Genomic DNA, 20264 nt, shown 5'->3' on the forward strand with positions numbered 1-20264 from the left:
AACCCCACTTTCAATGACTTCATATTGAAAACTTGAAATTGCCCATGATGGGAGTATTTAAACGATGGATATCAAAAAACACTACAGGGGCACCTGGGTGGCTCAGTTGGTTAAGTGACCAACGTTGGCTCAGATCAGATCATGATCTCAAGGTTCATGAGTTACGGCCCCATATAGGGCTCTCTCTTGTCAGTACAGAGCCTGCTTTGGATCCTCTGTCTCTGTCTCTCTGTCTCTCTGCTTCCCCCCTCCCACCCCCATCCTCAAAAATAAACATTACAAAAATTAAAAAAACAACAACACTACAAATCAGGGCTTGATTCATTTTGTTGTTGATTGTTAAGAAAGTGATAAAGAAAATGTTAATAATGCAGATTAAATTTAAAAGCATATCTTGTCTGTAATTGTTACATTGTGAATAGCATTAAAAAATTGAGGAATATTCTAGTATTTGAAAACTAGTATTTGATTCATCAAAGTGGCTGCTTATAAAACTGAAGTGAAGATCCAAAGAAATCTTTGTGTTTCACTTTATCTTACTCCGTAGAATAATAAATGAAAATATCAACTGCCATTCCTATTAGGACTATACTTGTTTATAAATTGCAACCTTAGGTTGGCTACAGATACAAGAAGTCTGTAAAAATCAACAATAGTATTCTCTGAAAATCAGCTGTATATGAAATTTACAAGAAAGAACATTATAGGGCACCCAGCTGGCTCAGTAAGTTGAGCATATGATGCTTGATCTCAGGATCATGAGTTCAAGCCCCACGTTGGGTATAGAGGTTACTTAAAAATAAAGTCTTAAACAATAAGGCAGTAAAGAAATAAAAAAAATTATAAGCCCATAAAGCAAAGAATGGGAGCAGACTATGACAGATAATGAATATTGACTAAATTATGGAAAATGGAAAGCAGATGGATGAATGGCAAAAAACTTGGCAGATTAGAAGAGAGCTGAGGCCTGTGGTAGGGAAACCAACTGGAAGCAAGATAATTTACTTTAAGGAGATTCTGGACTTGAAGTTACTTTGCACCTTTTAAAGTTTAAGTTGGGGTTAAAATAGGTTTAATTAAGTCATTATAAGGATTGGATAGGCTTCTGGAGTCTGTCTTCCAGTCCTCTTAGCCAGGCAGTTCCTGGTATTTATGTCCTCTCCCAAAAGACGGATAGGTTTATTCTCTGGAGAAGTTGAACCATAGGGGTGCTGAATTGTGGGCCATCAGGCATAACAATAGCAGAGTCATGTGTGTGTCATCATACAGAAGATATGGGGTTCTTGAACTCAAAAGTGAGACTTTCAATTGGCCTCCTCAGCTCAGCTCCCAGAACACAGGCCACCAATTTTAATTTTCTCACTCAAACCCCCATACCTTTCATTCCCCTTGCAGAAGGCGAGAAGATTCCTCTCCAGGGAAACTGGCTGCCCAAAGAAAAAGGACCTACAGATAATGACATTTAGGGACTTCCCAAAATGGCCGAGTTCTTGATCATTTACCCACTGTGGTATCCACAGGTTGACGAGATCCACCTACTGTACTTCGAGCTTCCAATTTCATTTTTTTGTGCCTTCCTCTGGCATATAACAGCCGAAGAATATCAGTCATTTTAGGAAAGTCTCTAACATGAAAGACAGAGGCCAAAATAAAAAGAGGGGGAAAAATATTTCCATTTCAGAGGAAACGGAAAGAATATAGGAAGCAGAAGAAAACTTGAAATTTTTCAGAAAATAAGCTATTGTAGGGACACCTGGATGGCTCAGTCAGTTAAGCGTCCGGCTCTTGAGTTTGGCTCCAGTCATGATCTCATGGTTCAGGAGATTGAGATTGGCGTTGCGCTATACACTGACAGCATAGAACCTGCTTGAGATTCTTTCTCCCTCTGCCTCTCTCTTTCAAAATAAATAAATAAACTTAAAAAAGAGAGAGAGATGCTGTACTCATGAAACAAGAAGGATGAAAAAGAAACTCTTAAAAATTAAAAGTAGTAGATATTTTAAAAACATATTACAACAGTTGGAAGATAAATGTGTTAGGAGAGAACAGAGAAATGGAGAGAATTTTATCAAATGAACAATACAGAAATATTCCCTAGAACTGAAAGATTTGAATTTTCTGTTTGAAATGGTCCACAAAAGAAGATCCACATTGAGGCATGCCATCACAAAAATAAAGAGGAGCTTCTAAAGGCTTCACAAGATAGAAAACAGTATAGATACAGAGGACTGAGAATAGAATGGTATCAGACTTAACAGCCACCCTTCTGAAGGAAATGTTTTCCATCCTGGAATTTTATACCTTGTCAAACTTTTAGTCAAGTGTGAAGACAGAATTAAGATAAACAGTGGCAATTTCCAGGGCAATAGTGACCAGGAGTCCTTGGAAGACAGCTTTGAAGCAGAACTAGGGCAGGAGTCAGCAAACTTTTTCTGTAAAGGGCCAGATAATAAATATTTTACGCTTTGTAAGCCACCTGGTCTCTGCCGTAACCACTCAACTCTGCCACTGTAGCATCTAAACAGCCATGGACAGTACTTAAAACAAATGAGCATGGCCGTGTTCCAATAAATTTTTTACAATAAATTTTATTTATCGCCACTGAAATGTGAATTTCATATAATTTCCATGAGTCACAAAATATTCTTCTTTTGATTTTTCTTCAATTATTATAAATTGTATAAACCATTTTTAGGTCATGAGAGCTACAAAAACTAGTTTTTAAAACAAATTTTAAAAATTCCTGTCTTAAGAGCACACACAGCCAGTGAAGCGAGCAAGACTGACAGCAGGCATCAGTAGCATTGTCTCTAAGGGACAAAAAGGGAAATGAATAAATTACTTAGTGTATTGACCTTTCTGAGCTGAGTTTACTGTTCTATAAATTTGGGGCCAGATTACTGATAAATGCTTTTTAAAAAGCATTTTAAAATGACTAGGAAAAAAAGAAAAAATGTAATCATAGTAACATTACATGTTCAGCTATTACACAATATTTAGGAGCATAAACAGTGATTATTTATTTAGCCAAAAATATGATATAGGTATATTGTAAAGATAGGAGAGAAAGTGGAAATCAGCAGTTATCTAATTTATATAAGTGTTTAACACTGAATAGAAAGAAGGAAAGGAAAGATGGAAGGAAGGAAGAAAGAAGAAAGGAAGGAAAGAAATAGTATTGTAAAAAGCATGTCTTTTAGAAACATGGAGGTAGGGGCGCCTGGGTGGCTTAGTCGGTTAAGCGTCCGACTTTCGCTTAGGTCATGATCTCTCGGTTCGTGGGTTCGAGCCCCGCGTCGGGCTCTGTGCTGACTGCCAGCTCGGAGCCTGGAGCCTGTTTCAGTCTGTGACTCCCTCTCTCTCTGACCCTCCCCTGCTCACGCTGTCTCTCTCTCTCTCTCTCCTAGAAATAAATAAAACATTTAAAAAAAAAATGTTAGAAACATGGAGGTAAACAGAAACAATTACAAGAATGGATAGTAATTGTCTTTGGCAAATGGGAGTCAGGATTATAAAGAGATGATTCAGAGGACTGCTATTTGTTTGTTTCTAACTATAATAAGACTTATAGTAGTATTTGACAATTAATCTCTGGTATATATTATATTTTTATTTAAAAACTTAAACATATTTTTAATGTTTACTTATTTTTGAGAGAGAGACAGAGAGAGTGGGAGTGGGAAAGGACAGAGAGAGAAGGAGACACAGAATCCGAAGCAGGCCCCAGGCTCTGAGCTGTCAGCACCGAGCCCGATGAGGGGCTAGAACCCACAAACCGTGTGATTATGAGCTGAGCCGAAGTTGGACACTTAACCGACTGAGCCAGCCAGGCGCTTCCCCGCCAAAAATTTTTAAAAATGTTTATGTAGTTTTGAGAGAGAAAGAGAGCANCTCTCTCTCTCTCTCTTTCAGAAATAAATAAAACATTAAAAAATATCACTTTTATTTCTAAATCCAGCTTTTGTGAGTTCCTATGTGCCTGAGTTTTTAAAAACATAATAATTGACATAATTAAGATATGGAACCAGAAAAAAAAATGTGGCTTTCCTCTAAAGGCCCTTAGCCTAGTCTTAAAAGTCTACCTAGCTTAAAAAAAAGGGGGAGCGTGGGGCAGGGGGGGTGGTGGTGTGCCTGTGTGGCTCAGTTAGGTTAAGTGCCAGATTTGGGCTCAGGTCATGATCTCACAGTTCTTGGGTTTGAGCTCTGCATTGGGCTCTGTGCTGACAGCTCAGAGCCTAGAGCCTGCTTCAGATTCTGTCTCTCTCTCTCTGCCCCTCCCCAACTCTCACTCTGTTTCTCTCTCTCTCAAAAATAAACATTAAAAAAATTATTTTTAAAGGCTGTCTTGCTTTACTCCTACATTATGCATTGACCAAAACACATTATTACTGGATTATTTCCTACCTGAAGTGCTTTAGTGCGATTGGATTTTCTGAGCAGCAAAGGTGCTATAGGTGGTGGAGGTGGAGGGAGAGGAGGAGGTGGAGGGGGTGGAGGTGGAGGTGGAAGAGGAGGAAGATGGGTGGCTGGCTGTGGCAATGTGGGAGAAAGTCCAGCTCTAGATTCTCCAGGGATGGTTGGAGCACAGGCAGGCACATTTGTAAGTTTACCACTTATGTGACATGTTTGACTACAGCTTGGGCAGGAAGAATTTTCCAAGACGGTCTGTAAGAAAACATATTTGGCAAAGTAATAACAGATTAATTTGGTTCTTAAGGCTCAGAGTCATCAAGATAATAGCTACCATGCATTGAACGCTTTCTCAGTATACTAAGTGTTGTATAATATTTTCTCATTTATCACAAGCTCATTCATTCATTCATTCATTCATATATTTGTTTTGTGTGTGCTACATACCAGGGACTATGGGTACAATGTGAATCCTGTTTGTCATATCATGGAGCTGACAGTCTGGTAAGGAAGACAGACATTAAACACACACATACTCAGAACAAAACAAAATAATGCTTCAGTGAAAGCAGTGAATTGTATTTTGATCATGAATAGCGAGAAACCTGGGGAGTGATATTTAGCTATAATCTCAAGAACGAATTGCAATTTATCAGGTCTCAAGGGAGATAAGGTCTGGGGAAAGAAAGTTCTTGGGAGAGGGAAAAGTACTTAATGCGGCCAACACTACAGTTTACTCAGGGAACTGATAAAAAGGCCAAGGGAAGAGAACATGAACGTTATGAGCTGAATTGTATCCCCTACTCCCTTCCCCAACTCATATGTTGAAGCCCTAATCCCAGTACCTCAGAATGTCTTTGGAGATAGGCCCTTTAAATGATTAAGTTAGGGGTGCCTGGTGGCTCATTGGGTTAAGCATCTGACTTTGGTTCAGGTCATGATATCACAGTTTGTGAGTTTGAGCCCTGTGTTGGGCTCTGTGCTGACAGCTCGGAGCCTGGAGGCTGCTTGGGATTCTGTGTGTGTCTCTCTCTGCCCCTCTCTTGCTTGTGCTCTCTCTCTCTCAAAAATAAATAAATAAACATAAAAAAAGAAGGAATTAAGTTAAACTGAGGCTATTAGGGTGAGCTCTCATCCAACTCGACAGATGTCCTTATAAAAAGAAGAAATTTGAAGACACAGGAGAAACATCAGGGATGTGTGTGCAGAGAAAAGACCATTTGAGGACACGGTGAGAAAGCAAGCTAAAAGAGAGGCCTAAGAAGAAACCAACTCTGGTAACACCTTGGTCTCAAACTTCTGGCCTCTGGAACAGTGAGAAAATAAATTTCTGGTATATAGACCACCTGGTCCGTGCTACTTTATCATGGCAGCCATTGCAAGTGAAATTAGTTTCCTATGGCTGCTGTATCGAATTACAACAAACTTCGTGTCTTAACACAATTGAAATTCAGTGTTTTTAAGTTTTATTTATTTATTGTGATTTATTTAAGTAATCACTACATCCCATGTGGGGATCGAACTCACAACCCTGAGATCAAAAGTTGAATGCTCTTCTGACTGAGCCAGCCAGGTATCTCTGAGATTCATTTTTTCACAGTACTAGAGGCTAGAATTCCAAAATCAAGGTGTCAGCAGGGCTGTGCTACCTCTCAATGCTCTAGGGAAGGATCTGTTCCTTGCCTCTTCCTGTTTTGGGTAGCTGGGTGCCTTCCTGGGCTTGGGGCTGCATCATTCCAATCTCTGACTATGGCCCCACTGCTTCTCTTTTTCTCTGTGCATGCTCTACGCTGTGTCTCTTTTATAAAGATATTTGTCATTGGATTTAGGGTCTGCCCAGATACTAGTTTATGATCTCCTCATCTCCAAATCGTTAATTTAAGGGGTGTCTGTCTGGCTCAGTTGGCAAAGTATGCAACTCTATATCTTGTGGTGATGAGTTCGAGCCTCATGCTGGATGTAGAGATTTCTTAAAAATAAAAGTCCTTAATTTAATTACATGAGTAAAGACCCTTTCCTCAAATAAGGCAATATTTACAGGTTCCAGAGATTAAGACTTGGACAGATCTTTTGGAGGCCATCAATTCAGCCTGCTACAGATGAAATCATCTCATTTTATAGATGAGGAAACTGAGGCCCAGAGGAGTGAGATGATTTCTTCCTCTGTCAAATTCATCTTGAGGTATAAATTCTGGGAGAAGGGTTGTAATCCCAGAAATTTCACTCCAAAATGGTAAGTGCAATGTTTATTTTTTGAGTTTTAGATGTTGGGATTAGGGGCCTTGTTTAGGGGACTTTGGAGAGAGTGGATGTTTATAGGTTTTTTTCTGCCTATATCAGTCAAGAAAATAGAAATCATCTCGAGTATTTAAAATAGGGGGAAAAAGGGGCGCCTGGGTGGCTTAGTCGGTTAAGCATCCGACTTTCCCTTAGGTCATGATCTCGCGGTTCATGGGTTCGAGCCCTGCGTCGGGCTCTGTGCTGACTGCCAGCTCAGAGCCTGGAGCCTGTTTCAGTCTGTGACTCCCTCTCTCTCTGACCCTCCCCTGCTCACGCTGTCTCTCTCTCTCTCTCTCCTAGAAATAAATAAAACATTTAAAAAAAAAATGTTAGAAACATGGAGGTAAACAGAAACAATTACAAGAATGGATAGTAATTGTCTTTGGCAAATGGGAGTCAGGATTATAAAGAGATGATTCAGAGGACTGCTATTTGTTTGTTTCTAACTATAATAAGACTTATAGTAGTATTTGACAATTAATCTCTGGTATATATTATATTTTTATTTAAAAACTTAAACATATTTTTAATGTTTACTTATTTTTGAGAGAGAGACAGAGAGAGTGGGAGTGGGAAAGGACAGAGAGAGAAGGAGACACAGAATCCGAAGCAGGCCCCAGGCTCTGAGCTGTCAGCACCGAGCCCGATGAGGGGCTAGAACCCACAAACCGTGTGATTATGAGCTGAGCCGAAGTTGGACACTTAACCGACTGAGCCAGCCAGGCGCTTCCCCGCCAAAAATTTTTAAAAATGTTTATGTAGTTTTGAGAGAGAAAGAGAGCATGAGTGAGGGAGGGACAGAGAGGGAGACACAGAATTTGAAGCAGGCTCCAGGCTCTGAGCTGTCAGCATCAGAGCCTGACCGGGCCTCAAACCCACCACTCATAAGATCATGACCGGAGCCAAAGTCAGATGCTTAACCGAGGCTGAGCCACCCAGGCGCCCCTCTGGTATATATTATTAGCTAGAAAAATAGAGTACTACCATTCTGAAACTGAGCCATCTCTTCCTAGAACTTTGGTGGTTGTACCAATGCCCATTCATTCAGATTTCTAAAGAGTCCTATATAAGCTGATGTATGTCATTTTGGAGATAATTTTTCAATGAAAAAAATCTAGGAACTAAATCATATTTTCTCCTTTTTCTTCTGTACGTGTGTGTGTGTCTGTGTGTTTCTGTGTGTGTCCTGGGCTCTGGGTCATTGTTACTCTAATAACCTTTTAATTAAATACAGTAATTGGCACATGCAGAGAATTGAGAGATATGTCACATCTGTCAGGGTAAAAAGGTTCAGTCTGAGATAATTCCTAGATTAGTGTTCCATTCAAAAGTGATAACTGTTCTTTCAAAAATGAAAGATAATGACTTCCTACATCAAACAAGACAGAGAACTCAAGCTGAAGTTTGTTTTATAATCATTGCTTTATTAAAAGCATTAGGTATTCTGTAGAGGATAATTACCTGAATGAATCTACAGCAGTCTTTGTAGGTTAAAACACATATCCTTGTCCCTTGAGACCTACAAATTCTTTTTGCTGGAATAAGTGGGATTCCAACTGCTAACACTAGATAGAAGCTCATTTTTTTTCATGATTACTCAAAGCATTTTTCCTACTTTTTTATTTAAAAGTACTATTCCTTCCTTTTTACCTGCCTTGTTTTGAAAAGACTTTAAGGGTGATTAAAAACAATATTACTAACACTCACAAAAAAAGGCAGATGAGGAAATGAGGATTCTCCATTATAGAATAAAATATATAATCTGTATGTTATATATATTATGTTTATATGCATGAATTTGAAATATTTATCTGATTCATTCATCCTGTCCCTCCTCTTTCTGTCTTGTAAGTTCACTTGTTTCTGCCATCTTCCCCTAAAATGCTTTTTGTTTTAGTTTATTTTCTCCTACTCTTTTTATTTTGAAAAATTTCAAACCTTGACAAATTTATTAGTATCATTAATACTTGTATGTCAGCACCTGAAACAAGTGTAACATTATGTGTCAACTATACTTCAATAAGAAATAAATTAAAAATATAAAAATAAAAAATAAAAAATCATATTCATTCTGGAAAAATATACTTGTATACTATTCACCTAAATTTGCCAATTTCTTATCTTTTAAAAAAATTTTTTAAACATTTTTGTTTATTTATTTTTGAGAGAGAGACAGAGTGTGAGCGGAGGAGGGGCAGATTCCACAGAATCAGAAGCAGGCTCCAGGCTCTGAGCTGTGAACACAGAGCCTGAAGAGGGGCTGGAACCTACCAACTGTGAGAGCATGACCTGAGCTGAAATCAGACGCTTAACTGACTGAGCCACTCAGGTGTACCCCCCCTTTTTTTCTAAGTAGGCTTCTTGCCCAGTGTAGAGCCCAAAGTGGTGCTGAATTCAGGACCCCAAGATCAAGACCTGAGCTGAGGGACTCTAGGTGGCTCAGTTGATTAAAGGACAGACTTTTGATTTTTCTCGCCATTCTTGAGTTCAAGCCCTGTGTTGGGCTCTGTGCTGACAGTATGGAGGCTGCTTGGATTCTCTCTCTCTGTGCTCTTCATGTGCACACTCTCTCTCTCTCCAAATAAGTAAACTAAAAAAAAAAAAAAAAAAAAAGACCTGAGCTGAGATCAAGAGTTGGTCGCTTAACCAACTGAGCCACTCAAGCGCTCCTCCATTATCTTTCTTTCTGTATAGGTGTGTGTATAGTGTATATTATAAATAACACATGTAATAAGAATCTGTAAAATATAAATTTATATTTTATATATTATACATATATTATATATTACATACACACCCACCCCTAAACCAAAAGACAACAATTGATGAATCTAGGTAAATAATATGAGCATCAATTATACTCTTCTTGTAAATTTTCACAAAATCTGAAATGTTTCCAAAAAATATATAATATATATACATATATGTAACTATACAGCACATACATATACACAAATAATAGTTTTTGGTTTTTGGCTGAGTGGAGTTAGTTGCAGACATTATGATACTTCACACCTAGGTACTTGAACTTGAGTTTCCTAACATGGACATGGACATTCTCCTACAAAACCATAATCACAGTCAGGAAGTTTAATCTTGATGTTATCTAATAAGCAGTCCATAATTATCTCAGATCATGGCCTGAACTGAGATTAAGAGTCAGACACTTAACACTTAACAGACTGAGCCACCCAGGTGCCTTGTTGTTGTTGTTGTTGTTGTTGTTTTGCATAAAACTATTTGAAGGTTCCTTATCATCCCCTGGATAAATTAAATTCCTCACCATACTTTTAAGAAGGTCACTTTTAGGGGCATCGGGGTGGCTCAGTCATGTAAGCGGCAGACTTTGGCTAAGGTCATGATCTTGTGGTTTGTGGGTTAGAGCTGTCAGCACAGAGCCTGGAGCCTGCTTTGGATTCTGTGTCTCCCTCTCCCTGCTCCTCCTCCATGCATGCTTTGTCTCTCTCTCTCTCTCAAAATAAACATTAAAAAAAAAGATTGTCACAATTTACTCTGATGGTCCTTTGCAGCCTCATCTTTTCTAGTCATTAGCAGTTTGTACTTCAGGTATAGCAAACACCAAATAGTATACTTTCTATAGTCTTTCCCCATGCTTGGAGTATCCTTCTCCTCCTCCTTTTTTTTTAATATTTATTCATTTTTGAGAGAGAGTGTGTGAGTGGAGGAGGGGCAGAGAGAGAGGGAGACACAGAATCTGAAGTAGGCTGTATACTCTGAGCTGTCAGCACAGAGCCTGACGTGGGTCTTGAACCCAAGAGCAGTGAGATCATGATCTGAGCTGAAGTCAAGACACTTTACCAACTGAGCCACTGAGCCACCCAGTCGCCCCATGGGGTATCCTCTTTCAAGTCAATTTACATCGCCTTCAAGATACTGTTACTTTTTCTCACAGATATTTGTTGAGTGCTGCTAATCCACCATGGTAGGTAGGCGTGGTAGGTATTGGGACACAATTCCAAACAAGGCCAACATAGTCTCTGTCCTTATGGAATTTATACTGGCTGAAAACGTCATCTCTTTTGTGCTTCTATAAATTGTATACATGTTCTTATTATAGCATTTATTATATTGCATTGTAATTTGTGTTTGCATGTTTGCCACCCAGCTGGACTGTGAGATTTTCAAGGTTAGAATAAATTTTACTCATCTTTGTTTCCCCAGGACCAAGACGGTAGCAAGCACTAAATAATTCTCATTCAACAAATGAATGAAATAAATCATTCCTGCTAAGGGTTAACTAACAAGAGGTCTCCTTTTTAGTTAACGAATATGCTTTAATACAATTAAATTTTGGAAAATCTCTTAGTGAGGGAGGTTTTTAAGTTCTTTAAATCATACCATCCCTACATATGCTTAAGGATGGCTCCAAAACTATTCCCAGTATGAAGGTTAAATAAATAATAGAGTAAGAATTACAGTATTCTGCAGTAGTTGGCACTGTTCCTTCTATTAAAACCCTACCCTAGGGGTGCCTGTGTGGGTCAGTCTGTTAAGTGTCCAACTTTAGCTCAGGTCATGATCTCGGTTCCCGAGTTCAAGCCCTGCTTAGGGCTCTGTGCTAACAGCTTAGAGCCTGGAGCCTGCTTCAGGCTCCGTGTCTCCCTCTCTCTCTGACTCTCCCCTGCTCACAATCTGTCTGTCTCTCTCAGAAATGAATAAACAAAAAAATAAATTAAAAACAACAACTCCACCCTATAATATGAAAACTGCTGTTGGTCAGGAGGTACTTCCAAAACTGACAGCAATGAAAATGAAAATTGCATTTCATTACGCTCTTTGTAAAAACACATTTTTATGGAGGTTTCTTACACTTTTCCATAAGCAGCTTTCAGTCAATTTATCAGTTTCCTCGACCAGTTTATTACGCTTGAACATGCATAAGGCTACTTCTGGTACTTGGTTGTATTTAATTTTGTTTTACACTGTGCAACATTGCCTTTTTAGTTTCTGTCTTGTTTCTCTACCGAGATTGCAGCTCCCTAAAATGTAGTTCAGCACCGTATTAGGCACGAGTAAACAGGGCACACTTTACAAATTGACACTCTCATAAAACGATAGACGATATTAAGAGTTTATCAAGCAACATAGTAATACTCGCTATCAAGTAATGTACACTCTCAAATTTTAACGTGCATAAAAACCACTAAGGCTGAGGATCTTGTTAAAATTCATATTCTGATCAGCGGGTCTGGGTGGAGCTCGATAATTTGCATTGTTAACAAGCGCCCCAGTTATGAAGATGCTGTTGGTCTCCGGACAAAAGTGAATCTAAAGGAACGTGCAAAAGGAAGGTAGACGCTTTGCTCCAAAACATTTTGCAGAGCGTTAATTAAATGCAAGCATGGTTAGGATGGAGCCAGGCCGAGCATTTCTTACCCACCCTCAAACTTCCTCTTCCCAGCTGCATCTCCCCGAATACAGCCAAAATCCCCACCTCCGTAAATCATAAGAACACAAGCAGCAACAGGCCCAGCTACGAAAGATGCGAGCCCAGCTAACAAACGGAGATCTCCCTGCACTTACTAGTCTAAGAGCTCGGGATTAGATGCAGTCCGGGTAGTGGCCGCTCCCTCGCCAAGTAGAACAATTCAAAATTAAAACCTTATCACGGAGGGGCCAATCGTTGCCAAGGTCTCTTCACGATTCGCGCTCTCGGTACTGTAGGAGCACAGACTGGTTTGTGATTGGTTAAGATGTCACCAAGCACTGGCCAATGAAAGCTGAGGCGCTTCTTGTATGAATAAGTGGAAGGCGGGAGCGAAGGGGAGGGGAAGCAGGAGACCTCAGAAGGTGTGTCGTGTACCCTATGCTATTTGTGGTAGCTTTTGTGTAATTGGTTGGCTCTCTTCCGATTATACCAATCGCAATCTCTTCTCTGCGGAGCCCTAGCTATGAAATTGAAAGTAGAGATGAGGGTGCAGCCAATGGAAAAAAAAAGGTGTACAGCAGCCAATCCTCCTGCGGCGTTTTGTGTCTTTGCCCAACTGGAGAAGGTGTTTCATGTGGGGGGCGTTACCCAATCGCCAATGGGCGGGCACCAGTAAAGTAGAGGAACCAATGAGTGCGAGACGTTGAGTGACAGCTGTCCAATAGGCACCCTCAGTGCTAGTACGGCTTGCGGCTTAAGCACCGCCGCGGTCTGAGGAATGTCAACTATTCAACATGGAGGCGGAGGTCGATAAGCTGGAACTGATGGTGAGTGTAAAGTAAAGGAGATCTACTGGGTAGTTTATTTCTCCCGGATGGCCTTCAAGGTGGAATGCAATTTCGAGTCGCCGGAAACCCTGAGCGGCAGAAGCTGGACCAGATTCGAGTTCCCTCCTCTTGTATCAAAGGGAGTCTCAGCCGCCTGGTCTCTTAACCGCCGCGGGGGAAGGGGTTACATCCGGGAAACTCGTGAGGGAAATGGCGGGAGATGCTGAGGTAGCCTGGCCTTTGGAATTCCTTGTTCCGTGCCTTTACCTTTTCCTTCCCTCAAGGAGCTGTGGCTCGTGCAGGTAGTGTTTTGTGTATTTCCCCCCCAAAAGACGTGAGTGGAATGATCCCTAACCGTCCCAAGAAGGGGAGAGGTCGTTCACACTAAAAGAAAGGGAGATGGAAGATGAGGTGGGGAGCAAACCGAGGGGGGCGGAGAGAAATCCCATTAGGGCAGAGCCATTCGCGTTCTCCAAGGCGGGCTGAGAAAGTCTGAGAAAGGTTCTAGACTCGAGTGCACAACTTCTTAGCGGCCGAGGAAGCCCCAAGACCAATTTATGTTTGGATCGAAGGGGCCACCTTTGGGTGGGGGAAAGGTGTGAGCGATGGGGACCTCAACCTCCAGCTCCTTTCTTGGAGCGCGGGAGGAATTGGGACAAGGAAGGCACCCTGCTTTCGAGTTGCCTAGTTTCATTCATTTATGAAAGTAGTGGGCGCGGGTGAATAATTGGAGAGGATTCCGGCTGCCGCTTGGCCTGCTCCAGGGCGCCAAGCTGAAGGGCTGTCCTAGTTTTCTTCTGTGGATCGTTTCCTCATTTGTTCTCTATTCCCTCTCTCCCATTCTTAGACTACCAGCTTGATCGCCCGCGCTTTTTTTCTTCTTGGTTCCCCTTGTTCTATCTTCAGCCCTCCCCCCGCCCTCCCACGTTACTATGTTTGAATTAGGCTGGCTTTCTTTAATATGTGGGATTTGGAGGACGCGCCCATCACTGAGCTCCTTTCGTTTTTTGTTTTGTTTTGTTTTTTTGTTAAAGAATATAACAAAATTAATTCAAAAAGCCCGAATCTTTCTTCTCCATCTCAAACCGCCCGTCCTCTCCCTACCATACCCTGCATTACAACTTAGACACCATTTGTGTCAGGGCTGCTCTCTCCAAGTTGAACCTTCGGTCACTTAGCCATCTGCACTTGTACTGATCCTGGAAGAAACTGAGTACCATACCCTGATTCCCACGGCCAGAAAATAGGAGAGCTTGATATATCTTATTATTTTCTCCTGATGTATTAATGAATTGTAGTGCCTCTCCTATACAAATTCGACTTGAAGCTTTCCAGTTGATTCTAACAATTTTTTGAGTTTTAATTTTCTTTGTGGGAGTTGGGGGGGAAGTGGGATGAGGAGGGAATGGCAGTGAAGAAGGGAGAATTTTTGCCACTTTCCAAACCTGTAATAATGAACTTTTAGTTCAAAGTTTTATTATTTTTATAATTAACTGTCTTTAAACAAACAAAAGAACCAGAACATGTCAAGTATCCTAGTTTGATTCTGTCAACAGGCATAAATGTTTAACACCATCTTGTCCTTTTACCCATTCTGGATTTCTCCCTCCAGATGGAGATTTCTGCCTAATTGTAAGATGCTAAATGATACTAATTCTGCTTTTAACAGTTTTCCTCCCCCCCTCAAGTTGGCTGTTTATTTTTGAGGTACCAATTAAGGGTTTTTTTTTTTTTTTGACTGCACAAAGAGTCAATATTCTCACAGACCTTATTTTTTTTTTAGATTGAACACAATTAAAATTTTTTTTTAATGTTTATTTAATTTTGATAGAGGGAGAGACTGTGAGCGAAAGCAGGGGAGGGACAGAGAGGGAGACACAGAATCCAAGCAGGCTCCAGGCACTGAGCTGTCAGCACAGAGCCTGTCGCAGGGCTGGAACTCAAGAGCTGTGGAATTGTGACCTGACCCAAAGTCAGACACAATTTTTAAAAATGTTTAGTCATTTTTTGAGAGAGAAAGACAGAGAGAAAATGAATGAGTGGGGGAGGGGCAGAGAGAGAGGGAGACAGAATCTGAAGCAGGCTCCAGGCTCTGAGCTGTTCGACATGGGGCTCAAACTAAGGAACTAGGAGGTCATGACTGGAGTTCGAAGTCGGACGCTTAACTGATTCAGCCACCGAGGCGCCTTTTTTTTTCCCTCTAAATGTTTAGATGTTTGAATGTTTAGATTGAACACAATTTAAAGGGAAAATGATTAAGTGTACATCTTGATAAAAGTAAGTTTTATAAAATTATGAGGTAGCCAGGCTCTTAAACTTGTAGGTATTTGAATGATTGGGGTAGTTTTTAAAAATTCTTTTTAAGAGATGAAGAGAAGAAAGCAGGTCTTCTTAAATTACTTGCAGGTAACCTAGTGGTAGCATTCCCCGCCTCCCTTCCAGTTATTAGTTTGTTTCCATAATCATTAGAGTTTAAAAATGTATTTGAACTATTACAGTTTTCTTATTACTGCTTTTTATTGATCGAATAGTAAAAGAGGGTGCGTCTTATCTTCAGATTTGCCATGTGCTGTATGTATGATCTAGTTTAGTTTCTATGATTGGGAAGAAATTATTTCCTGTACAATTCTCTGAGTTTTGGTTCTACATTACTTGAATAAAGTATTTGTTGAGGAACTAATGTTGAAAATTAAATAAGTGAGGGGCACCTGGGTGGCTCAGTGAGTTAAGTGTTGGGGGTTGACTCAGGTCATGATCTCATGGTTCTAGGTTGGAGCTCCACCTCAGGCTCTGTGCTGACAGCTGGGAGCCTGGAGCCTGCTTGAGATTCTGTGTCTCCCTCTTTCTCTGCCCTCCCCACTCACATTCTGTCTCTCTTTCAAATAAAAAAAGAAAATTTAGTAAGTGAAAGAGAACGCATAGTATTGAACTTGGAAAAGAAAGTGTTTATTCTCATTTTGTAGACAGCCTGATCCTCTTATTTTAAAAATATTTCACGGGTGCCTGAGTGGCTCAGTCAGTTGAGCGTCCGGCTTCGGTTCAGGTCATGATCTCATGGTTTGTGGATTCAAGCCCTGCGTCGTGCTCTGTGCTGACAGCTCAGAACCTGGAGCCTGTCTTCGGATTCTGTGTCTCCCTCTCTCTCTGACCCTCCCCTGTTCACGCTGTCTCTCTCTTTCTCTCAAAAATAAATTAAAAAAAAATTAAAAAATATTTCATATTTTTCTCAGTTGGATTAATTTCTAATTCAGAAAATTATTTGACTCTTAAATACTTTATTTATTTATTATAAGTACTTGGCTTATACTAAATCCTCGGCTAGCAGAGTTGAACTATTCTAATACCTGAGTTACATGGCCTAGGATTTGAGGCCAAGTCATTCCTGTTCCAGTTGTCCTGAATTTGAGTTCATTTTTTAGAAGGTTCAATATAACCAAGTAGCTGATTTAAAGAAAGGTTAGTGAAAATAATGGAAAGTATTTTGCATCAATCAACATTATTAATGGGGGAATAAGCTCATTGTATGGTTATTTTTGTTCTCTAACTTTTTCCCTTTCACTTACTGATTGAGTGGTATTTGTCCAGTGTTCTTTTGTGGTACCACTAGTGATTATGCACAAAAGTACAATGTTATACTATCGTACTTTTTCTATTTCTGGGCTTACATCTGACTTTTGATTGGTTTCTTACCAGTTAAAAGGTTAGGATGGTGATAATTGGCTTGAATCCAAGAAAACCGGATTCTTAAAATCTCAGAACCTCCTCCTGTACCATGTATTATTTTCTCCCTGATTTTTCTATGTTTGAAGGAAATGGGAGATGATTTCCTCCTATATCTAAGCTCTTTAGGGCTTAACTGAAATTGTATTTGTTTATTTATAAAAATGTGTTATTTTTAATTTTACAGAGAGAGAGAGAGAGAGAGTGCAGGGGAGAGGGGCAAAGGGGATGGGGAAAGAGAGAGAGAGTGAGGAAATCTTAAGCATACTCCATGGTCAGCATAGAACCTGACATCATGGGGCTTGAGCCCATGACACCGGCATCATGACCTGAGCTGAAATCAAGAGTTGGACATTCAACCAACTGAGCCAACCAGGCGCCCCTATATATTTATTTTTTAAAGTTTATTTATTGCTTTAGAGAGAGAGACAGAGAGCATGTGTGTACACATGCACATGTGCACAAGTAGGGAAAGGACAGAGAGAGAGAGAGTGAAAGAGAATCACAAGCAGGCTCTGTGCTTTCAGGGTGCAGCCTGATTCCAGGTTTGATTCCATGAACTGTGAGATCATGACTTAAGCTGAAATTAAGATTTGAACACTTAAGTGACTGAGCCACCCAGGCACCCCAGGGGTTCACTGAAATTTTAAAATCCCTTTCCATAGTATTCCATTAGGTAGGGGCTTGTTTAGGAGACATTAATTCCTAGAAGTCTGTAAACTTTTGAGATAAGAAGCTATACGATGGTTACAGCTTTTTAGTATTTAATGCAGTTTAGATTCCAGAAACATAGATTGGGTATTTAGAGATCGGGAAACTTATTTTACTTTTCATTTGTTTTCTCTGATATTCTTTTTTTTTTTAAATTATTTATTTTGAGAGGGAGAGAGAGACAGAGCACATGAGCGAGACTGGGGCAGAGAGAGGGAGAAAGAGAATATACCAAGCAGGCTCCACACTGCCAGTACAAAGTCTGATGTGTGGCTCGAACCCATGAACAGTGAGATCTTGACCCAAGCCGAAGTCAAGAGCTGGATGCTCAACTGACTGAGCCACCCAGGTGCCCCTGTTTTCCCTGATATTTTTTTTTTTTAATATTTTTATTTATTTCTAGGAGAGAGAGAGAGAGACAGCGTGAGCAGGGGAGGGTCAGAGAGAGAGGGAGACACAGACTGAAGCAGGCTCCAGGCTCTGAGCTGGCAGTCAGCACAGAGCCCGACGCGGGGCTCGAACCCACGAACCACGAGATCACGACCTAAGCGAAAGTCGGATGCTTAACCGACTAAGCCACCCAGGCACCCCTGTTTTCTCTGATATTCTTAAACAATCAGTTGCTATGGGGGAGCTAACCAACATGTCTCAAGAACAGAAATCTTTTTCACAACTTTGCTTTAGTAGTAATTATAACTGGTTTGTTAATACCAGTCCTAACATTTTAACAATACCCATGTTAATAACTTCTAAAGCTTAGGATGTATTTACATAATTCCTTTCTACAGATTTCTGTTGAATATTAATCAGAGATTAGTCATCAGAAAACTATTTTGATATTTAAGTTCAGTTGTTTCTTTTTAACATTGATATACATGTTCTTAGGTTTGGGGTGTCTTCTGTCCAAAATGGCAGCCCTTCTTTAAATTCTTTTCACACTGAAGCTTCAACTGATGCAAGATGCTTTTGTGTTCCTTTCCTACCAATTTCTGCTAACGAATGCTCTGACTTTATTGCACTACTGTACTTTACAGCTAGCAGTGCAATAGTATTGTCAAAGCATCTGAAAGCAGAATGCACACCAGAATTTTGATTCTTGCTTTACATCTTTCTTCATTATCTGTGAGTAATTTGTCACAAACTTTGTTGCTAAGAAGTGTGTAATTTTATTACCCAAAGTGTATGTATTAAAAAGTCATAACTTGAAAAAACTTTTTTTTAACTAATTAAAAGCTCACTATCATAATTAATGCATTATGAAACACACTGAGATCATACTTTTTATAGCTAGAGTTGTTATGGCTTGTTTAAGTGCTTTGTCTTTTGCTTCTTTCTATAACAGATTTGGAAAGGTTCTGGCAAATCTTGTTGTTTTTTTTTTAATTAAGTTTTAAGGTGAATTAGTAAGTGATGAAAACAATCTCTGCTACATGTTTCATATGATAACTTGTCCCAAATCTTAATTGTTGTTAATTTTGTATACTGTGTAGTTTATACTTGAATTTAAAACTCAAGAATGCTTGTTTTAAAGTTTCTTTTTGTAATAAAGAAATATAATAAAGTGTATATCCATTACCTTTTTGTAATCAATTTTGAGATATAACTTACATACATAAAATGTACCGATTTTAGTTGTATAGTTTGATGAGTTTTGACAAACGTGAACAGTCATGCAACCACCACCACAGACATGGTATATAAAGAATATTTCTGTCACCTAACATTTCCTGCCTTTTGTAGTCAACCTCCTCCCCTCCAACTTTCTGACAATCATTAATCTCTAGTTTTGCCTTTTCTAGAAGTTCACATAAATGGAATAATTTATAGCTTGCATTTTTTTTTGTGCCTGGCTTCTTGCACTTAACACAATAAGATTCATCCATGTTGTTGTACATATTAGTAGTTGGACCATTTTCATTGTAGTAGTATTCCATTGCTATAGCCTTACAAAGCCTTTATCCATTTACCAGATTATGGGCTTTGGGTTGTTTATAGGTTTTGCCTATTATGAATAAAGTAGTTGTGGTACTTATACATTATGGTATAAGTCTTTGGACATAATGTAGTGTTTTTGTTTCTCTTGGGTAGTGTGATAAAATATATGCTTCATCTCATAAGAAATTGCTGAAATTTTTACCAAAGCTGTGGTTTCTCCACATCTTTACCAACATTTCGTATCTTGGTATTGTCAGTCTTCTTCATTTTAGCTATTCTAATAGTTGTGTGGTGGTATCTTGTTATAGTTTAAATTTGCTGGGGCGCCTAGGTGGCTCGGGCGGTTAAGCATCCAACTTCAGCTCAGGTCATGATCTCATAGTTTGTGGGTTCGAGCCCGGCGTGGAGCTCTGTGCTGATAGCTAAGAGCCTGGAGCCTGTTTCGGATTCTGTATCTCCCTCTCTCTCTGACCCTCCCCTGCTCACACTGTCTCTCTCTCTCTCAGAAATAAATAAAACATTAAAAAAATTTGCATTTCCAGGATGGCTAATGATATTGAACATTTTTTCATGTGCTTATTTGCAGTTAATATATTTTCTCTACTGAAATATCTGTTGAAATTTTTGAATCAGTTTTCAAATTGAGATGTTTGTCTTTTTAATTATTATGAGAGTCCTTTAATTTTCTCTTATTTCCCCTCTCAAATAAATGTGAGATAAAGTTGGACTTTATCAAGTCCAACTTATACATTTATTTTTCTATGGATTATGGTTTCTTTTTTTTTTAAATTTTTTTTTTAATGTTTTATTTATTTCTAGGAGAGAGAGAGAGAGAGAGAGAGAGACAGCGTGAGCAGGAGAGGGTCAGAGAGAGAGGGAGATACAGACTCTTAAACAGGCTCCGAAACAGGCTCCAGGCTCTGAGCTGGCAGTCAGCACAGAGCCCGACGCAGGGCTCGAACCCACGAACCGCGAGATCATGACCTGAGCCC

The 20264-nt window shown here is 39.7% G+C and overlaps 2 protein-coding genes across 2 annotated transcripts in view; one reads left to right on the forward strand and one right to left on the reverse strand.

The window, feature by feature from the left end:
• The window catches only part of PRR11 (proline rich 11), a 28054-nt gene extending 15739 nt beyond the window's left edge, over positions 1-12315 (reverse strand). Inside the window, exon 1 of the mRNA XM_039247310.1 lies at positions 12235-12315. The gene's annotated coding sequence lies outside the window, so the exon portion shown is untranslated. The remainder of the gene's footprint in view (positions 1-12234) is intronic.
• A 638-nt stretch (positions 12316-12953) lies between these two features.
• The window catches only part of SKA2 (spindle and kinetochore associated complex subunit 2), a 28461-nt gene continuing 21150 nt past the window's right edge, over positions 12954-20264 (forward strand). The window contains exons 1-2 of the mRNA XM_039247317.1: positions 12954-13074; positions 18223-18229. Of these exons, the coding sequence (XP_039103248.1) occupies positions 12954-13074; positions 18223-18229 (128 nt within the window). The remainder of the gene's footprint in view (positions 13075-18222; positions 18230-20264) is intronic.

The sequence above is a fragment of the Hyaena hyaena genome, unplaced genomic scaffold, assembly GCF_003009895.1.
Source record: "Hyaena hyaena isolate Hyena2069 unplaced genomic scaffold, ASM300989v1 scaffold_298, whole genome shotgun sequence".
In the NCBI taxonomy this organism is placed as follows: domain Eukaryota; kingdom Metazoa; phylum Chordata; class Mammalia; order Carnivora; family Hyaenidae; genus Hyaena; species Hyaena hyaena.